This window comes from Maniola hyperantus, chromosome 6 (assembly GCF_902806685.2).
Source record: "Maniola hyperantus chromosome 6, iAphHyp1.2, whole genome shotgun sequence".
Classification (NCBI taxonomy): Eukaryota; Metazoa; Arthropoda; class Insecta; order Lepidoptera; family Nymphalidae; genus Maniola; species Maniola hyperantus.
The window spans coordinates 12,500,493-12,522,494 of record NC_048541.1 but is presented as its reverse complement, the minus strand read 5'-3'; the positions used below and the strand labels follow the sequence as shown (position 1 = coordinate 12,522,494).

Here is a 22,002-nt window from a genome sequence, read left to right as displayed (position 1 = left end):
TAATGCGTTTATAATTTAAAAATATTAGCACGTATCATGCCTACTAGATGTTGCACTGACAAAAGAGCTATTTGCTATAAAATTCTGTTGTGATATCAGTTATTTATGTAAGATCTAATAATATTAGTATCTAAGTCTGATAAATAGGTCATTTACTTTTTTTCAAGGCTGAAGATTAGGAAAACTACTTATAGATATAGATTAGGCATAATCAGAAGCTGTTTTTTGGTGATAAGCTGTTGTAGGTACTACTAATAAGTCGTAAAACGCAGAAAAAATTATAGTTTTACGAAGATTAGCCACCCGATTCTTTAAAAATTTGTATGAATCTTTATTAAACGTTTAACTAAATTAATACCCTTACCCTCTAACAAATAAACCTGGAATAGCGGTGGAATAGTTATACTCTGTTTTGTCTTTCTCTGTCATCAGTAATTTGGACATTTGAAAAAAAAAGACAAAACAGAGTATAACTATTCCACCGCTATTCCAGGTTTATTTGTTAGAGGGTTAAACTATAAAGATCTATTTTAAAGAATTCGTGATTTACAAAGCTGTCAAAATTAATATGAGAGAGACGGCACATCAAGTTGTTGCCACTGCAAAATCAAGTTGCAGCACGCAAAACGTTACGTTACGTACGTTGTTCGGAATGTGCTGTCGCCTGTCTTCTGTCTAACTCGTTGATATTTTAAAAGATTAATCAACGTATTAGCTCAAACCGGATTTAAAAAAATGAGATTTTATACAGGTTTGCTCTAAACGCAGATCCCACTAAAAAGTTCCAACGAAATTTAATAAAAAATCCACTCGGTCTAAGTTGCTCAGCTTGTAAGTTATGCTCCATGTAATTTATGTCATTGATTTTGTGTGTCACAAATACGTGACCCAGATTAACCTTAATCAAATTAAGGAAAAAATATATTTCATCAAATTATCGAGAATATTTTCACATTACTACCTATCACTATAATACCAGTAGCACTACCCATATTATTATAAATACAAAAGTATGTTTGTTTGTTGGTTTACCTATCCCTCAATTACGTTGCAACAAAGAAATGGATCGACGCAATTTTTTCGCATAGGTATAGTGGGTATAGAATATAGATGTATGGTAAAACGCGTAAAATTTAACTCCTCATGCGCCATTTTTTACTTTTTGTATCAAATTTCATGTCAAAATACGATTTTAGACCTTATTTTAAAGGCGAACCGTACTTTTGATAATATGACAGTTGACTCGTAGAGTTAAAATGGCGCGTGAGTACTGTGGAGTTATTTTTACGGACTATATAGTAGTATACCTGGAGAGTGGAAATAGTGAAAATCCTTCCCACGGGATTTTTAAAAACCTAAATCTACGTCGGATGGGCCGTAAAAAGGGTACAGACAGAAAAACTTAATTTGATAATGCTACAGACATCCAAAATATTGGAGATAAGATAATAAACATTAAATTGTAATATACTCGTACTTACCATTTTTAAACTGCTGTCCACGGCCCGCACCCGCCACATGTTGGCATAAATCATCCCTTAAAAGTATTTCACAAACGGGGTACGTAGTAAACGGTGCAATCTTCATATACGTCAAGTTTCGTCCTATATAGTTTGACCCTTAAACTGCCGAAGGCTATAGGACGACGTTTTAGACGTGAATATGTCGTGTGAATGGGAAAGTTCAAAGTGAGGATGGTTTCAATATGCTGTGTATCTAAGATATAAGATTTCTGAGTGTTGTGTGGAATTGGCGTGGGTCCGTCATCAATGGTGGAATACCTAAATGTGGCGTGTCTAAAATGGCACCTTTTTGCACGGCTGCCCAAAAAAGGATGAGTGTGTAATGTATGACATGTAGGCATGTGAATTTCATTATTTCACCATAGCTTCTACATGCCTGAACAAATTTGGATGTATTGGACCTATCCTTAAAAACTTACATGATCTCGAGTGATACGAAGCAGCATTCCAAGTGTCAAATGAGCTCGGAACTCAGTGAGTTGGCGAATCACCCCGCAGAACGGTACAGTAAAGTTTCAACAGCTTTCATTCTGTTTTAAAATTTAATTTCGTGTAATTACACCGCGCCGTTGTGTTCGCCAGCTCTTGAAGCTATTTTCGCGCATTCAAAGTTATGGGCAAGTACGGGAGTTGAATAGTTCCTCTCAAAAAGTTCTAAATATGTCTGCCATAAACTTCGTCCCATGACAAGCATTTACCAAATATTTTGATGAAGATATTCGCTTAGAAAGAATTTTTAAAAATTCAATCCCTAAGAGGGTGAAATGGAGTTTGAAATTTGTGTAGTCCAAGCGGATGAAGTCGCGGGCATAAACTAGTCTACTGATAAAACATTCAACCTCAACCTTTCCCTTCTCTGAAGCGGTTCACATTACATCGTGAAAGAGAATATAAGCTCCGAGAAAGGACAAGGATAATTCACCTTAAATGTGTTCGGTATAGGGTCAGAGCAATAAACGTCGAGATAGATACTAGGGTCGGGGCGTATGGGCTCCGACCGTCTGACTCAGCCTAATTTATAAACAGTTTAACCCGGCTTAAGACCAATAAACCGTTTAACCTTTTTCCAATAATTGTATGAGTTGATTAAGCAGATCTTTTTTTCGGTTTTCAAAAGGTTTTCAAGAATCCGACTCGAGTGTAATTTTTTTGTATTAAATACCTCGTTACTGAAGTTAGCTTCAACTAAGTCAAAGTCACACACATTCACAGTTACACACACACAGTCATTCACAGTGAGAGAGATAGTCAGCGCGTGCCAGACCATCGTTTTTTTATAAAAGCTAAAAGATTATCTGGGTATTGTCCCCAACACTGGGGAGGAACGTTTGTTTGGATAATGTTGGCTTTGGGTGATAAAGGTGTAAAAAATCTTACGTCAAAGTATAAAGTCTATTTTTTTTATATTTTCTTCGGATTAGTATTAGAAATCGCGTCATGCATTGGTAGACACTTAGTATGGTGACAATCCCCTGCCAGACACCCTTAAACTTTTAAACTTTAACCCATGATCCAAACATTGTACATCCAAACAAACGTTCCTCCCAGTGTTGGCGACAATACGCAGATAAACTTTCAGTTTTTATAAAATAACGGAGGTCTAGCACGCGCTGGCTCTTAGTCCATATACTTTTTGACTTTTAAATTGATGTAATGGTTAAATTACGTAAGTTAAACTACAAGAGTTCCAGAAACGCTCTGATCTGAGAAGAAGTCATGAAGGGAGATGCGTATACAGCCTTGGCCTAGTACTAAATAGGATTCGGATAGAGTTGAAACACCTTAGATTGTAGAGTTCGCTCTGCATTACATTTTTCATTTCTGAGGGTCATAAGATTAATGGAAATAGGTCACCTCTTTCCATTAATTTTATAATAGTACCTACCTAGAAGGTTAAGACTTTTGTTTCCGACGACAAAAGTTATGTTCGAAGCTCTGATTGTAAAATATTTGAAAAAAGATCAAAATTTAGGTAAAAAATTAAAGAACATTGATAAACGAATGATATTTTTTATTTATATAATATTTGTAAAAAAATTAACAACAATAGCAGATTGAATGATACACGTACGTTACTACAGTTGTCATAAATCGCAATAATGAATATGATGGTTTAATATCACGATGAGATGGAACAGTACGTGTACAATATAATCATCTTGATGGAGCGGTCGATGATGATTTCCGATGATGGTTTTCCGTAGCCTAGATTTCCATTTATGCTGTAAAACAGAAAAAAAAACATTATTTTTCTTATAGCTAATTTCTCTGTCGTAGTGGTGAGTTTTGTTCTTATAAGTGTGAATCGCCGGGTTCGACTTTCGGCGGGGCACATATAGAAATATTATTCAAAGATCCTGTACTATAAAATCACGGACTGAAAAAATTTGGAACTTATCATTTCTAAAATCGTCTCTGGTCTGGTCTGGCCTGGCGAGAGGCTTCGGCCGATGGGCTATGCCTGATGCTTGTGTGGTGATCTATCAACGCACAGTTCAAACTACTGGATGAATCGGGCATAAATTTGGCAAGCAGATAGCTATTATTACGTAGACATCCGTTAGGAAAGGTTCTTGAAAATTCAATCCCTAAAGGGGTAAAACAGGGGTTTGAAATTTTTGTAGTCCACGCGGACGAAGTCGCGGGCATAAGCTAGCACAATAATATTGTTCAGTAGCTGGCAGGAAATATTGTAAATCGACCTTTAGAAAGAGGTTCCGGCTTCGTAGAGCGTTGTCTATGTCACTCATATGTACCTATGTGGCGTCTTGTCGGTCTCAACGATAGAGACAACGCTCTACTAAAACGCTATCTCTTTCTAAAAATCGATGTACAATATTTTCTGCCGCTTACTGTACCTACTATATTTACCTGTAGCTGCAGCGGGTGCAGGTGCAGCTGCGGGTGCCGCGGCTGGCGCGCCCGCCGCCGGCGTCGCGGGCGCTTCGCCAGGGGCACCCTCCTGTGCACGAGAAATTATAATACAGTCTCATACATATGACTTTTACGAGTAACAAGCGTAGCAGCCAGCATGACATGTATTAATTAACAAAATAGATACAGTATCTGACGAAGAACTTGAGCAGACAGTGTCGTTCCTAGTGGGAGAAAATTATAAATAACATGGTTTAGATAAATTTTTTTTACAAAAAAAATAAAAACCGACTTCGTTACACAAACACTAAAAATTGAAAAATAATTTAATTTATTACCGATTATATTATGTATACAAGAGTTAATATAGTTCCATAATAATACTTTTTGGTGCCGGTGCCAATTAGCTTTAGCTGCGCGAATCGTCTAGACTTCATATTTTTATGGGACTCCACAATGGCACCTCATTGGCACCGACCCCAAAAAATATTATTATGGAACTATATTAACTCTTGTATACATAATATAATCGGTAATAAATTAAATTATTTTTCAATTTTTAGTGTTTGTGTAACGAAGTCGGTTTTTATTTTTTTTGTAAAAAAAATTTATTTCACAATTTTTAGTGGCCCCATGGAATTATGCTATGACTGGTTAAAAATCTACTGTTTACTAAGCTATTACACTGATCGCGAGCAATTTACTCTTATCCGTTGAGGAGTTCCAGTATCTATCTTCGAAGATGTTCATCAGATCTTCACCAAATTGAAATGGGACCAACTTTGAAGTATACCCTTTCAAACAAAAAAAGAATTTTCAAAATCGGTCCAGGCGTTTTCGAGTAATCGGGGAACATACATAAAAAAAAAAAAAAAAAAAAAAAGATTCCGACGAATTGAGAACCTCCTCCTTTTTTTGAAGTCGGTTAAAAATAAGGGACAACTGATCAATCAATCGCTCCGTTCTCCCGCTCGTGCTCCCGCGTGGTAGAAATCTCTCGCGCACCTTTCGGTCTGTCACAGAGACTTCAGAGAGAATCAATATTGTTCATTTGCTCAAGTTTTTTTCCAGCATACTTGTATAGCTATTTAAGCACTAAGCTTTTGCTAAATCAATTACACTGTATAAGCTTTTAATCATTTTATGTTTAAAATGTAATTTACTACATGATAATAAGTAAATATACCTATACCTACCTATACTTTGTTAATATTTAAGAATTATTTAGATGATAATAATATTATGTAGACGTGTTTTGTTGAGATTTTCTGAATAACATTTTTAAAGCTATTCAGATTTATAACTATTTATTGTAATTCAGAGCGTTTATTTATGCAGCGTTTGACGTGACGACCGACGACCCATGATATTCACAAATCATTAAGTACTTTTTTTGTTGTTTCTTATTGCAACCTCCCTGGCGCAGTGGTGAGCGCTGTGGTCTTAATAGTGGGAGGTCCCGGGTTCGATTCCTGGCAGGGGTTTGGAATTTTATAATTTCTAAACTGGTCTGGTCTGGTGGGAGGCTTCGGCCGTGGCTAGTTACCATCCTACTGGCAAAGCCGTGCCGCCAAGCGATTTAGCGTTCCGGTACGATGCCGTGTAGAAACCAAAGGGGTATGGGTTTAATAAAAAACTGCCATACCCCTTCCAGGCTAGCCCGCTATCATCTTAGACTGCATCATCACTTACCACCAGGTGAGATTGGAGTCAAGGGCTAACTTGTATCTGAATAAAAAAAATAAAAAAAATGTGTCTAAAAACATAAATACCTGAATCCTAAAATGTAGTTAAAATTATTGCTTTATCAAAAGTATCTATAAATAAAAGATTTAAAACATACGGTTGCATTCGGTAAAACAAAAGCATATCTAAATTATTACGTTTATCGGAGGCCATTTAATTAAGCCTACTATGAATATTAATGTAAAATATTTACTTGTTTTATCAGTAACCAAATGTATTACTGTTTATTTTATTTGATTATTATTGAAGTATGTACAGTTGAATTTACGTACTTGTAATAACAAATATTTCATACTTGTTGAATAAAGCAAAGTAAATAATGGTATCAATTGCCTTTTATACTAAAAAGTCTTTACTTTATATAATTAGTTTTTTTAGTAGTAAATATTATGCTCTAATCTATTATGTATCTGCACTCTAGAAATTATTTTTTGTTCTTTAAAAGCATAGTTAATTAGGATTATAAAACTTACCTCTCACTCGTAGATTAGGTAGTTGTACATGATATGCAATAAAGTTAAGTTTAGGTTGTAAATATAAAATCACTGTAAAAATATACGTAAGTATATTTAATTTCATCTTCATAGTTGTAAGGGGTACTTTATCCAGGGGTTCTTGTCCTAAACTTCTGACAGGTAATACGTGGTAGTCTGATTTTGTATTTTTACGTTTAATGTGTTTACATTATGTATTTCTATAACAATTATCTAACTGTAATTTTTTTTGAAAGTTCTAGATGAAACACATAAATAGTTGCTGTACATATTGTAATATAATATTGATTGTATCACACATTAATATATCGTCTTAAGTAAGGGCGCGATACTAAAAATAGACCTATGGGTGCCTATGGTACCTACCAGCGGCGAAGAGTCAATATAACACGATTCCTATCGGCTTCCCTTTAAGAATTGGCATAATATAGCGTAAGTAGGTACTATTCACATAAATTCCGTAATACATTCGTAAATACAAAGGTTCGATCGTCACAAATGCTATTTTTTTTTTGTTGTTATTAAGTACTAATTTAAGTTAAAAACATAACAGCTAATGTAAGTAACATACACCTACAGTCCTACACCATACAAGCCGTAAAATATCGGATTCCCTAGTTAGATTTTTGCTTAGTATTTATCTCTTTCATTTCCCTAGCGAAAGCGAAAGGAACGAACTAGGTCTGTCTCGCTCTACGGTCGACTAATAAAGAGCACACCAATTTAGTCTGGCCCAGTAGCGAATACGAATTTGGAACTCTGACAGGTCAGACAAATTTGACGTAAATAACTCGGTTGGATCCGAGTTACCCTATAATACCTCCAAATTAAAAATTATATTAATACTATTGTTTTAACAGGTACATGCTACTATTTTGAGTATTTTGTATTTTGAAGGGTGATTTGATATTGATACATTTGTTTTTGTGAAGCGGCCATGCTTGTTTGTTTAAGTTGTTAGTGGTGTTTTATTTTGATATAATAAATTGGGGATGTGATTAATAACTTATAAGTGGTAAGTTCACGGTAATTTTGATTCAGTTTGGTAAGCCAAAATCAGAAATGGCCTTAATTCACATAGATTGTTGTTTAACAGATTTCTTGTTACGTAACGATAGTAATTTTTCTAAATTAAGTTTTGAAAACAAAAATCGAACAGCTGATATTCTTTTAGGTAAGTACGTTTCCGGCTTCCCTTTATCAGATTTTCACCCTTCGCCACTGGTACCTACGTATATTACCTACTTGATAGTAAATATGTAGTTGAATATAGTGTACCTGTGCTGTTGTAGAATACTACTTTTTGTGCTAAATATATATTTTATATTATAACTTAATGTATATATCATACTATACTATTTTTCTAGTAATTATTTATCATAAAAATACCTTCACTGTATGTAATAAATTTATAATTGAAAGTAAAAAGGTAAAGGAGGTAAACACTCGTGGGAAAAACACAAAACAATAATAATATTAATAGTAAAGGGAAGATTTGTTAAATTTTCTTACCAAAATTCTTATGAAAATTAGAACACATAGATTACGTAAGCCATATTTATTAACAGGACCTAAGTATATAATGTAGACTAGTTTAGTAATATAGTTCTAATTACTTTCTTTACTATCTTTCCAGAAAATAATTTTTATTTATTATTTACCACCCTTTACTCTAAATTACAAAATACAGGAGAATATTATATTATGTAAGGATCGGAAGGATAGGCCACAGGAGAAAAAATGAGCTCACATAGCCAAATGTAATATAATACAGAAATTAATTTATTTAACGTATTATTAACTTACAAAAAACATTATTTAAAAAATAAATAATCATAAAATGGTTTTGACGTTCGAAGTTTCTAGGTCATTAGCAAATACATACAAAATGATGGAGGAATTTTTCAAGGAAATTTAACCCCTAACATCTTAGTCGCAAGGGGTTCATTTCAAAATGCTTTTTGGTCAGCTGGTGTTTAGGTCACATTACAATTAATAGTTTATGATAGGGAAACACTTCATGCCTCAACTTCTTCCTCTTTTACCTTCTGGTCTCCTGGCTTGCCCTTGGACCAGTCTGGCTTTTTCTGTAAAACAATATGAATATATTAGAATTATGTTTTTGAAAATATACACCGACAGCGTCAGCTACTTCAAACCAACTCAACACCGCTGCCGGCGAAATGTAATTTCTACAATTTTACATACACCTTAAAACAAGTACATATATATAAATATAGTCTGTTTTAAGGCATATTTACAACGCATACAGCATTTTTCTGTCTCCAATATTGACTTTACCTAATAACAGAGCATAGAAAAAGTTTAAAGATAATAAATTAAAGTTTTCCGGACAGGAGTTTAACAAACCAAAGGCTAATAATTTTTATAACATAAATATACATATATGCATAAATTAGAATACAATAGTATACACATATGACATATACGTGAACAGAACAAGGCTGTATAAAGGTGCATACTACGTTTTATATACAATTGTGCATTTAATTTAGATTCAACATAGTCAGCTAAAAACTGATAAGAAATTGATTTATAAAAATAATACTAGCTTGTAGCTGAGGATGTTGAGATACCGAATCACTTATAGGTAGTTACTACTATTCACAAAATAAATAGCTCTATTTAAATTTAGCAGAGCAAAATTATGAATATATAATAATTATCAAATATATATTTAATTATCAAATTCTAGAGCCATTGTTTTCTGACAATATAAGTGTGAAATGTGCAATTTAATAGAGCAATAAATATAATAAAATATAACCCTCAATTCTATATGAAGTATTGACTGTAGGATGGTTAGAAATATGAAAGGCCATAAGTTCCAACCTTTTGACTATCTACTATTACTACTTAGTCCTAGACACAAGCATTGTCTTGGCCAAAGTAAAGAAAAAACTGTTACAACGTAGTTTAAATTTAATATGTATAAGAAAGAATAAAAATCACAGTAATAGTTTGTGCAACTTCAAGTTTTCATACATATTTAACTTTGTAACAGTTTTTACTAAGAAATTTAAACTTTGTATTTTAATAAAGCAACTATTTTTACTCGTTGCAGTGTCAAACCCCTAAAACTGTATCTTCATTTGTATATAGAAGCGTATATATAGAGCAGTGGAAAATATATTTCACTATCAAAATAAGCGTGTATTTTTCAGCGCAAATACAAATTAATAAACAATTGTTAACTTTCCAAGATGATATCAAAAAGTAACGAACTAAAATATTTCAGGCTATTTCAGGTAATAAAGAATCACTTAGAATGTCAACAACTAAATGTATTATATAAATGGCAGGTAGGTAATACACAAAATCGAATAGACTAATGGCCAAAATTAATAATAATAATAATCAACCTATCTTTAATCTACCTATCACTAAGCAACGTTGTTGTTATTTATCAAAAAATATCATACAATTTTTGACTAATAACAACGTTATAACATAACGACAGAATAATAGATCGATTACTAATTTTGGCTTAATACATAGTCGAAATCGACACACAAATAATTACGGTAAATATTACACTCCAATTTGAAAATAATATAGATAGGTATATAGATAGTTCTTTATCTTATATTTCTACTCTCTGTAGAAAAGTTTAAATTATATTGTGAACTCGGAGACATTTTGATAATTTTGTAGAAATAGTTATCAAAAGTCATAGGGATATAATAATATAATACAGCCAGTAACCATTCTACAAATGGTTTTATCTAAGATGTGCTATATCTTTCACATGCGTCTGGTGATATCTAGATAAAACTTTTTTTTACTCAGATTTATCGAGTTACCTTAGCGCCAGCACCACCCTGTAAATATCGTAATTATTGAAACCATTCATGGGCCTAGATCGCAATATTTAAATTATATTACTTTCAGAGAAAAAAAAATGTATGAGGACTACGTAAAGTAGAACCTGGAATATACTTAATCTTAGGTGATGGGTAAAATGAATGGTTAGTCGAGGAAGGTGTTTATATTAGCACAGAAAAATTAAAAATTGAATTTAAACCTAACAACTCAAGATTTGCAAAGCCATGAAGAACAATTTTTATAAGATTTAAGTTTTAGCTGAAGCTCTAGTAGGATTTTCATAAAACAAAATATGTTATGCACAATATTCACATAATATACGCAGGGGAGAAGCATAATGTACGCTCGCGCTTCAAACATTTCTCACCTCTATTTTTCAGATTTGACATTCATGGGAAATTTTAAACAATTAACCAATAAATAACAAATACTTTTATTATAAAATTAAATGATAAATTAGAATAAATTAATCATCATAGAGTTGATGCGATGGAAATAGTTGTCTGAATATAATTCATATGTAAAGCAAATTCACTTCTTGCCGATAGCCCAATCAGCTTTCTCTGCTTTCTTGGCCTGTTGGGACATGATTAATGATAATGTTATATTGCATTTTATCGTCATTTCTAAAATATATCTTAAACTGTTAATCTTCTTGTTAGATATTCTAAGAATTCGTTTGATAAAACAGTCACTACATTGTGGAACTATCAGGAATGGAAGAAATATAAGATGCAATGTAAAAGAATAGGTATTTTTTAACAGCAAGGAATATTGATGATTTTAATTGAAGTGAATAGATTAAAATAGTTACTAAAGAAAATATTACTATAGGTTATAGGTTATTTATAGAAAGAAGATGTAGTCATAGTCATATTTAAAATAAAAAATATGATTGGTTCGTTATGAATTATGATAGATCCTTAAACTATACCTACTTAGTTATATTTAGATTCTTATATATAATCTAACTTGTATGATTCCATATTATGGTAACCAATTATTAATGTTTACAAAAACATTTTACCAATTTAATAATATCTTCTCTTTTACGTAGGTTACGGTTAAGGAGATAAACATTAATCCTTATTTTTGTTCTTTAAGGCTCCATCTTTAACCATTATAGTTCCGTAGTAGTTTATGATTAACAAATATTAGTATAATAACCATGACCAATATAAATCGGATCAGTTAAATTTGCATACTCTCTCAAAATCAATTGATTGAGTTTGAGTATTACACAAGCTGGATACAGGTGGCCGGCGGCATCAATCGGTTGACAGTGATGATGATGATGATTAGACAAAGCTTAACCACCTCCGTAAAATAGGTATTAATTATTTATTTTATAGGTACAAAATTTTAAATATGCTTACCTCTTTGTCTTCTTCTTCAAGGGTGAATTCCTTCTTTTTGACAACCTTCAATTGATTACGGAAGTTGAATTCAGCAGCCTTCTTCTGCAGCTTGGCGAATTTGTTTTCATATTTGGACACCTTCTTGAGTGTTGGTTTGACGCTAGAAGTGAAATATAGAACCAAGATGAACATTTCATATGAAGAAATGCGAATTTTAAGAACCACGTGGATATTAACTTAGCAGAAAATTTTGACAAGTAACTTTTTTAACACCAGCAATAAGATCGTCTACAATACGCAAACATTTACATAACTTGCAGGACTGTAGAGAACCCGTCAACTGGGAAGAATTTGACGTGGTAAAGTATGGTAATAATCTTCTCTATAATATAAAAATTAATCACTAAATGTGTTGCTCATCGCAAATCTCGAGAACACCTGAACCGATTTCGCCAATTCTTTTTTTTATAATATTCCTTGAAGTACGGGGATGGTTCTTACGGAGCAAAAAAATTTAAAAAATTTGGATCGACTGTTAGGCGGAACGAAGTTCGCCAGGGCAGCTAGTTTTACTAATAAATTTTTATTGATAGTAATATACTTACAATTTTCCTCTGAGGTCATTGACTTGAGTATTCAGGTCGGAGATCTATGAAAATATTTAAGCAGATGATTAGTCAATATAAAAATAAATTTAACAGAAAACAATGTTTAATAGAATGCTTTTGGCAAAAATGCTTTTGAATATTGATTGAAATAATATGTAATGAGTATAAAAAAATTAAGATAATTGTGTAAAAGCTTAGAGATTGGAAAATATAAAAATTCAATGTAACACGAGAATATAGAATTTTTAAGTTTTATGTTATTAATAAAATTATGTCACACAATTAGATCTTAACACCATAAGAAAAGTGAAACTCCGAAAAAATATGAAAATAGCTTAAAATTATTTATAAAAAATCTCATGCATAAGAAAGAAAATAAATTGGTAATCTACGAAAGCGCTAAAATAACCATTGAAGTAAGCTACTAGAAGTGAGCAATATCGATATAACTTATTTCCAAATAAGTTTTAAATGTAACTAATTTGGTGATAAACACTACTTGATTATTACGACTAAAGCACAAAACAAGATAGGTAGAGAACTGAGCGAAGATTAGGCAGTGTTATTTGCGAGCTGTAGAACAGTTTACACCATGTGTCTGCATATACACATCAAGGTAAGTTATAACTAAATCCAATTTGTGATAAGATGTATTTTGCCTGTGCTCTTCGCTTAAATATATCAATGTCTCTAACCGCTAGTTGTGTAATTTTGTCTCGTGTTCTTTGTGCGTTGTAACTGGTAGCTGGTCTTTAGCAGCACTTTCTTCTATTTTTAAATCACTGTGCGGGATATAACACAAGTGCAAAAACTTAACGCTGGCAATATTCTACCACTTCGATGATGGATCAATAAAAATATCCTTTTCGTTACTTTTCATCAATTTTTGTTTTTATTGGTTACCTGCCTATCAATAGCTATCGAAGTCGTATAATATTGAGCGCCGAATTCATTTATATCTTACTAACAAATGTACAATAACGATCTGATTTATATTATTATCAGTTCACTACATATAAATAGTCGTTTATTCATAACGTCGCTGTTGCAGTGTGTTTAGAAGAGTATCGGTGCAAAATCGATCGGCAAATCATGTGGGTATGTCGATGTTGTGTGTTGTTGTGGTTTTGTACCCGAGCGAGGGCACCATCTCCTCGGCCTGGGCAGGAAAAGGAATAAGAAGGATCGACCACAGCATGGCACTTTTAATTTAGCACTCGGTGTCCAACTACTCATATACGGGGTTCGCAGGAAAGAGGTAACATAAATGTGTCAGCATCCGAACACGCAAACATTTCGCGCGAAACCAAACGGCACATACATGAATTGCTGGAGATTTGGAACAAGAAGTTTCACTTAAACTATGCACTTGCGTGTGCCAATAGAGGAACCCGTCCAACGTTCCAATTCAATATCGGTAATTCTACTGCTAAGTTATCAATAAAAAGAGAAAATTCAGTAAGGCCAGTAAGCTGTCACCACACATGAAGCATCAAACGGTCAAATGCAGCGACGGTTGGTAGGTACTCGATTAATGCTGTCGCTTCCGTCATTATCGATTAATATTAAAGTGCCATACTATCAGGGATATATATTAATCGGGATTCTTATGCTTGTTAATCATTTGCTATGTCATGCAAAATTAAAGCCGCTAAGATAAAATCAATGCCAACGACGAAATACCAGAAGTTTCTTCCGTCGACGAGTCGCCGTTAACGACATCAGTTACAAACATGGAGTGTGACATGATATCGAGATGTGAATGGTGGTGGTACGATGAAAAGCGGTCATGCAGCGAGGCAGTCCATGAGGATGAGAACAGTGTTACGCCGATGGCTGCAGCAGGCGTTAGTGTTAATCTTGTAAGCTCCATGTCGGCAGATCGATTTTGCACCGCATGCCTTACCGTGGCTCGACCGGGCGCAGTTCGCGGGTGCCGAATAACGCGCAGGCACACCCTGCTCTATGAGTACACCACTAACCCGCGCTTCGACCGTTATTTACAATCCAACAGCAAACAACCGAAAACTTACAAAGCATTATATTATTATCAAAGTGTAAACACGTATTGTCACACGCGCACGTTTGTTACATAATCGATGACTGTGATATTCACAATGGTCATAATTCATGGGTCAATACCTCATAATCTCTTTTCCTGACTTCATGTTCCAAATCCCACTTCTGGCCCTCACACACATACAAGCGGTCATAATACTCCTGTATTATTCTCTTGAGCAATGCTATAGAAAAAGGAAAGACAGATTATTTAGCCGGCATGATGAGCATGGGCATCTGTGTGAGTGGCCTGCGTTTGTCGACGGAGCGACGTGTGCATGTGTGCGGTGAGCCGTTCAACTATCATGTCGTGTCGTAACAACTATCATAATGAACTCAGATCACGTCAGAATATGCATTCCCAATCCTAATATGCAGATTACCTCCATTTTCCTAATTTGGATAGCTCGTTCTAGTTCATATTTATCCCCCTCAAGGTTGTATATTCTGTGCCAGTACATTTGACATATCGTCTGCAGTTCCGCTAAAGAAAAACAATCACATTTTAACGTACAAACAATTTTGAAAGTGACGCTGTCCGCCTCTCATTCCGGTGGTGGTGTCGGTTTACAGGGTATGGAAGCGTAAGCGAAGCTACATGATATAAAGGTGGGTATTCTATTTGCGACAAAATTTAAGATTTTGTTAACTAAAACTCGATGAAATATCTACACTTGTCATTCTATATTGCTCCAATTCAGATAACGGGACGAAGTTATTTTAGCGAATTCAAAAATTTCATTATTGTTATCCACATTAGTTAGATATTTAAGTTTTTTTTAATTTTCAGCTCCCTAAAGTGATAAAAATGAGTCTGCTGCGAAAACAAATAAATGTCGTTTACTAGTCACATTGTCGGCATGAACTACTCAAACGTAGAGCGTAATACATGACTGCTGTACGCGCAAAGCGGGTCAGACCTCAAGAGCTCTGCGGGCCACTTCCATCTCGTGGTCGTACTTCTCCTCCTCGAGCCGCGCGATACGCTGGTGGTATCCCGTAATGATGCTCGTGAGAGCGGCTACAACATCAACCACAAGTTACTCCCGCCGCTAAGCTTCCGTGTCCTAGACCTAACCGTCTCCGTCAGCGCTCGCGTATTAACATTATAGAAAGTAAGCTAGAGTATGAGTCTTAGAGAGAAATTTAATGAATTATTAAAAAGGAAAGTAAATTATTGGTTCTTAGACTTAACAGCTACTTAGCTCAGAAGGAAAAGGCGCATTAGATTATAAGAGGCCAGAGGGATTTCCTGGCACACCAGCAGAAACATATTAAAATAGACGAAGACAATAGACAACACGCATTTTGACATCACAGCATTAAAATGAAGAAGTTTGGTAAGTTTTGTAAGTTTGTCAATAAATAGGGTTTCCGCTCGGCTCGTCTCACTACCTCCATGTCTTTCCTTTTAACGATGTATTCCAAATCGAACTTTTGGTCTTCTAGGTTGTTGATGCGGGTGTGGTATTCTCTGCAAATCCTTGCAACTGTATCTACAATGCGAATAGATAGTTTACATGGGTAACAATGTTGCAAAGACCTCACTCTGCATTGCCTTGTGAGATGTATGACAGAAATGATTACAGTTACAGATGTTATGGATATATCTAGACAAAAATACGTGAATTTGTAACTTTCCACAAATGTTTATCTAATATAAGAGTAGTTTGTTTTTGGAGATGAATATTTACCTTCGTTCGCATCGTCAACGTTCTTGGGTTTACCGCACCTCTCTTCGATGATGCGCCTTCTCTCGGCAGCTTTGCGTTCCTGTTCCTTCTTCAATTCCTCAGCGGCTTTTTTACGGAGGAGCAACTACAAATTACCAAGACACTATCAGATCTTTCGTTGAATTATTAATAATTATTATTTTATTTAACAGACGATATGTCTGAATTATTATCGTCATTTAAGAGTAGGTAAAACTGAATAAAGGTACAGTGGAGCCAGTTTTATGGAGTAGCTATTTTAAAAATCAGTCAGTCAATCAGTTAGCTAGCCGCAATAAGAATTAATTGAGTATGGGATGGGATATTTTTGAAATGTCTCAACAGCATTTATTATCTAAACAGCTTTGATTGTCTGAACACTTACCCTAAGTTTCTTCTTTCTCTCTGGTGTCATGAAACCTTTCTTCGCCTTTTTGGCCTTGGAGGCTTCCTCCATCCGCTTGCGCACCTCAGCGCGCTTGCGGTCAATTTCAGCCTGTTTGGCCTTCTTCGCCTGGAGACATTGCATGACACAGTAGAATTAGGAACAATGGTTGGTAATACTAAGCTGTGAGAAATTTGACAGTAGCGAAGCTTCTTAGGTATTGTATATAAAATCTTTTACTCTCGCTTACTATTTATGGGCTCATAGTGTACACGCTGCCTAATCAATGAGGCGAATATCATTGTCACATTAGTTCGCTTTACTTTTTGTGAATTGGGTCATCTTTAGACTTCTGTGAAGCTTCGCTTCAATATAGTGTGCGAGTGTGTTTTGATAAATGGATTTTTTGCGTATTTTAATGCTATAAACACAAGTGAAATGCATTTTACTAATATTTTGGACATTATTTTTTCATCAGGAGTTTACAGAGAAAAATGTTTTATATCTTATATGTATATTTTGTTTTAAAAATAACTGATAAAGATTCTTTAACAAAATGTTGTTATATGAGTTATTTGTTTGTTATTATATGAGTATGAGTATGAGTGTGTATTTGTGTATGTGTATTTCTTCTTAATCTTCTTTACTTTACCTCATCGAGACGCTTTTTCTGTAAAAGAAAAATTAACATTATAGAGAGGGTATCTTTAATAGATTCAGTTGGTTAGTGTGTTTGTGTTTTAGTAAAAACTTTTTCAAAAACAAAAATATAACGTTTATTTTAATAATAAAGAAGTTACACATATTATTTAATTCATCATCTTTAAAAATGTGCAGTGTAGATAAGCATTGTGTGGCAGTAAGTAGTATAATAAATATTTTACGTAATAATAATATTAATAAACATTGCATGTTTTAATCATTCAAAATATTGTTATTGTGCATTGAAAAACGCAATGTGTGTGAATCACAAATGGTGTAAAAACTGGTGTGTGAATAACGAAAGCGATATAAATCAACATTGACGCCATTTTTTTGGTATTATTATTAAATATTTTAGTGTTTGTAACAATATTAATAGGCCGAAAAAAGAACAAAAAATATTTCGAATTTATCGACCAACTTACGACATTTTCAACAAAATAATATGTAATTTACAAAATATCTGTAAAATCTCAATTACGAAGGAAAGATTAGTTATTATAAAATAAATATTCTACTAAAACATTCGATATACGGCTATTTACCAACAGATATTTCGAAGCAGGTATACCTGCCTACATAAAAAAATTCTAAAAATATAATTTCTCATTAAGTATGTTAAATATTGATATTATTGTACATTTCTGTATTAAAAACTTTAGAAACACCTACATAAATAGTTATATATAGTTATGACAGGTGTCGTATAAAGTTATAAGCACCTCCTTTAAATTAGGTATATGATTTAAAAAAATACTGCGAAGAATTCTTTCCTCAGTAAGTAGGAATATGTATTTAATGCTTCTATAGTACTTAACGGTAATGATTTTAAAAAATGTACCTGGTCTTTGTGTACAGTAATGTTATGTGAGTAATGGAAGTTTGTTGTTAGTCACTCATCATACTCTACCTGTGTCTCGATGAGAGAAAGAATTCAATACTGTTGATTGTCGTCATCAAGCAGATTGGTTGTAATCCAGATGTCGATGACCGGATGATGCGATGATGCAATGAAAGAAAAGTAATAAAAAAACAAATGTTAACAAAATTAAGATTTTATCATTTGAAAATTTGAAAAATCGACAATCAGTGATGACTGCCGACAAAAGTGAAAACTTGAAACTTTGAAAGGACAGTGGTTTCTTTTTGGATTTTCAAATTCATTGTAGTATTCAAAATTTAAATTTCAAAATTTGTGAATTAAAACCATAAAAATTCAATCGTTTTTACATTTACTGGCACTCTGAGCACTATCAATATTAGCAAGTCGATGACGCGACCTTGAAGTGTTTACCCATTTCTTAATTGTCCAAAGCGTCTAAAGAAATTTTCACATTAGTTTCAAGAAGTAGCTACCTTAAAATTGACTAAGAACAGCAGAGATGAGTGTTTTTGTTTGTTTGTTACTTTGTTTAATAAATAGACTTAATAGTTATTGGGAAATAAATATGTAACAATTTTCACTATCACTACTTTATTAATGGTTACCGAAAAATGAAAGTGATACTTACCATTCACGTATAAAGCATACTTTTAACCTATAAAAGCAAAGTATTTTATATTTTTTTATATAATTATAATTAATTTACAAGCTTACCTCACTTCATCATCCGCCATTGTGTTTGTGTGGATTGGGGTGACCTGTAAAAAGAATAGGTAACATTTTTTAAACTGCTTATTTTGCGAAAAAAAGAAAGATCCGCTCGTAATATTATCATGAAAGTAATATTTTTTCAACGATACCAAATTCCATAGCGAGACTTAAATTAAATTCAGGACCAAGTTAATTACGAAAATTGTTCATCCATTAATAAAGAAAACAAGCCACTTTTATCATCCATCCGTTTTAATTGAATCCCTGTATTTTATGATTTCCTCGGGGGAGAGTTTTGCTTAGAAATACATTGAAAATTTTGGATATTCCAGAGATAATTTTTCAAAAGGACAGATATGAATTAGGTAGATTATATTTTCTAAGTAGAATTTATAAAGCTGTCATAGCCTAGCGGTTAGGACGTCCGTCTTCTAATCGGATGTCGGGAAGTTCGATCCCGGGCATCTCTAACCTCTAACTTTTCGGATAACGTGCGTTGTAATGATTAAAGATCACTTGCTTTAACGGTGAAGGAAAACATCGTGAGGAAAGTCTACCAATCGTGAATGATACTCGTAGTAGACTATGGCCAAAACCCTTCTCACTCCGAGAGGAGACCCGTGTTCTGTAGTGAGCCGGCGATGGGTTGATCATGATGATGAAGTAGAATAATAAGGCTAATAAGGCTTTCGCTGAGCTTGATGACAGTTACTAACCGTTGCTAAAGCCTCCCCTGAGACCAGACCTGAGGCAATTTAGAAATTATAAATGACTGAATTGGCTAAGAATTTAATTTAATTGAAACCGAGATCTCACGCTACAAAAATATAATTCTAATCTACAGTAGGTACCTAGCCCTAGGCACAAAATAGATAGTACCTAGGCACTTTTGTATATCGTGGCATAGGCAAAGGCCATAGTGAAATGTTCTTCAAAAGAGAAACAGATCAAAGTTAAGTCTGGTAATTGGCAGATGACAGGCATTGACCTTGAACTTTATCTGAAGCTACAGTCTACCTACAGCAGTCTAGTAGTAGTCTACAAAGCTGATCATAATATATCAGTGTCAAAAAGATACTTATATGTAAAAAAGATACTTTAACTTTTACATCTTGGATTGGCTGATCAAATAAACAAATAACTAATAAAAGGGCTGTTCAAGCTGATGAGCTATCGAAAGCAGAAACTTAATTATTGCAAATAATATTATATATGGAATGTATTTCAATCACATTAGACGAATACCTTGCTATACATTAAAATCTGTTAGTTGAAGCTATTTGGACCTTCGCCAATACCCAGATGTAGGAAACTGATATTTGATATTTTAACATTTACGCAAAAACGTAGGTATATCCCAGTAATTTTAAAACGCTTAAGCCTTACGTTTTGTTGAGTTGACAAAAATGTTGCATAATACGGCTGAAATGCATTCTAGATCTAAATTAGGTCAGGTTGAATTTATTACGGGTGGAAAACGTGGTTTTTGGTACAACGTGCGCTCTTAACGTAATGCTGGTGGCTGGTGCCGCATTTAACTTCGAGTGAGTTCGGGGAAACTCGGTCGTAGTCGACACCGCTCGGGCGGCGCGGGCTACTGAAATAGGCTGGCTGGCACTCCCGCGCATCCTAATTTGGTCGCAAACGGTCGACTTAGATTACAAACCTTTCAGACGTTGAGCTCTATGGACGTAGGTATTTATGTAATTAGATATTTTTTAAACTATCATTAAATCAATAAAATAGATTCTTTTGTATGACAAAAAAACTATAATCTTATTATTTTAAATTAGTACTAGGTTTTAATAATCTTAATCGGAATAAAAACATTTTTATTTTAAAAGAAAATTAAATTTAAACAAATTAAGAATTTTAAACTTTTTAATATAGTTTTTAATTATATAGCAATCATTAAAAAAAAATTATAAGCGTAATCAGGCTTCAATTGTTAATGCTACGGTCGAATCAAAACATATTTCGAAGCAAAGCTTTCGATTATAAATTAGGAGTCCTAATTTATAATCAAAAGCTTTCAAAAGTATATTTGAATAAAAAAAATTATTCTATTCTACAATCATTGTTAATTGATTGTATCAAAATACTATTTTCATTGTATCATTTACAATCATAAAGTTTACTTAAACTGTTTCAAAAATGCTGTTCATAAACTTTAGGTCTAAGAACTTCAAATAAAAGTAAAAAAATAGCATATAAACAAATAATTTCCTGAATTAAATAAAGTTTCAAGAGAAAAAAATTGCATCGAATCATCGAAACTCCTTATTATTGAAGTTAAAAAATCAATGAATAAAATTTAACTGTAAGTTGAAACCGTTTCATTTCAATGCCAAGTCCTGAAGCCGGATCCTCAGAATCGGATGTTGAAAGTTGAAACTATATTTATCGATGACGTCATAACATACGATTAACTTATCAATCGGCACGGAATCCGAATTATTTTAACTTTGACATACTACGGCACCACTTTGACGCGCGGTAGAAAATTTTCGCCATGAACATATTATTTTCACACACACGTTTCAAATCCATTGCACGCCGTGGCCGTATCACTTCACTTTTGCACTCAACGGTGGGCCATGTCAATTTTTCGAGTGGTTAGTATAGAAAACTTCACGGACTCACCTACGAAAAGAAAAAGAAGATGGCCCTACAGATGGTTCAGCCAACACGAGTCACAGTTGCTGACTGGCGGTCAGCGGGCGGCAAGGTGCGGTGGGCAATGCGTAGGCGCAACCCCCCCGCGCACACTTTTCCCCTCTTTCCCCCTTTCTTCTGTGCATCGATTCCCCCCGGCTTCCCCTTCGCAGTCATTTTTAGAGCAGTGTCGTTTTGACACCAACACCGAAATAACACAACGTGTAAGCTCCATTTGAATATTTGATCTTATAAACATTGAACATGCCGGGCAGTTGTTGAGCCATGGTGTGCAGCCATGAGTTACGAATAGGTAAAGGTATATAATATGTTCCTCCCGACAGAATTTCAGTTACAGCGGCTAATCTTTACGAGCACGACTTTGTGCACAAATACCTACAACTGCACTCTTTATTCCGTCATTCTCAAAGTCTGGTTGGACGGCAA

The 22,002-nt window shown here is 33.9% G+C and overlaps 1 protein-coding gene across 20 annotated transcripts; it reads right to left on the bottom strand.

Annotated features, from left to right (window-relative positions):
• Positions 1–3,517: 3,517 nt before the first annotated feature.
• On the bottom strand, positions 3,518–21,682 carry wupA (wings up A). Of its 20 annotated transcripts, none has more exons than XM_034969128.2 (12): positions 21,544–21,682; positions 18,909–18,947; positions 17,257–17,274; positions 16,605–16,733; positions 16,202–16,325; positions 15,903–16,003; positions 12,447–12,490; positions 11,860–12,001; positions 10,462–10,479; positions 8,683–8,724; positions 4,395–4,485; positions 3,518–3,745 (listed from the first exon to the last, which is right to left on the bottom strand). In XM_034969128.2, the coding sequence occupies exons 2-12, from the start codon at positions 18,921–18,923 to the stop codon at positions 3,741–3,743; spliced, it is 729 nt and encodes a 242-aa protein (XP_034825019.1). In that variant the 5' UTR covers positions 18,924–18,947; positions 21,544–21,682; the 3' UTR covers positions 3,518–3,740. The 20 variants fall into 20 exon arrangements, with proteins under 20 accessions (XP_034825019.1, XP_034825020.1, XP_034825018.1 ...); XM_034969129.2 differs by lacking the exon at positions 15,903–16,003 and adding an exon at positions 15,428–15,528; XM_034969127.2 differs by lacking the exon at positions 15,903–16,003 and adding an exon at positions 14,891–14,991.
• Positions 21,683–22,002: the final 320 nt, after the last annotated feature.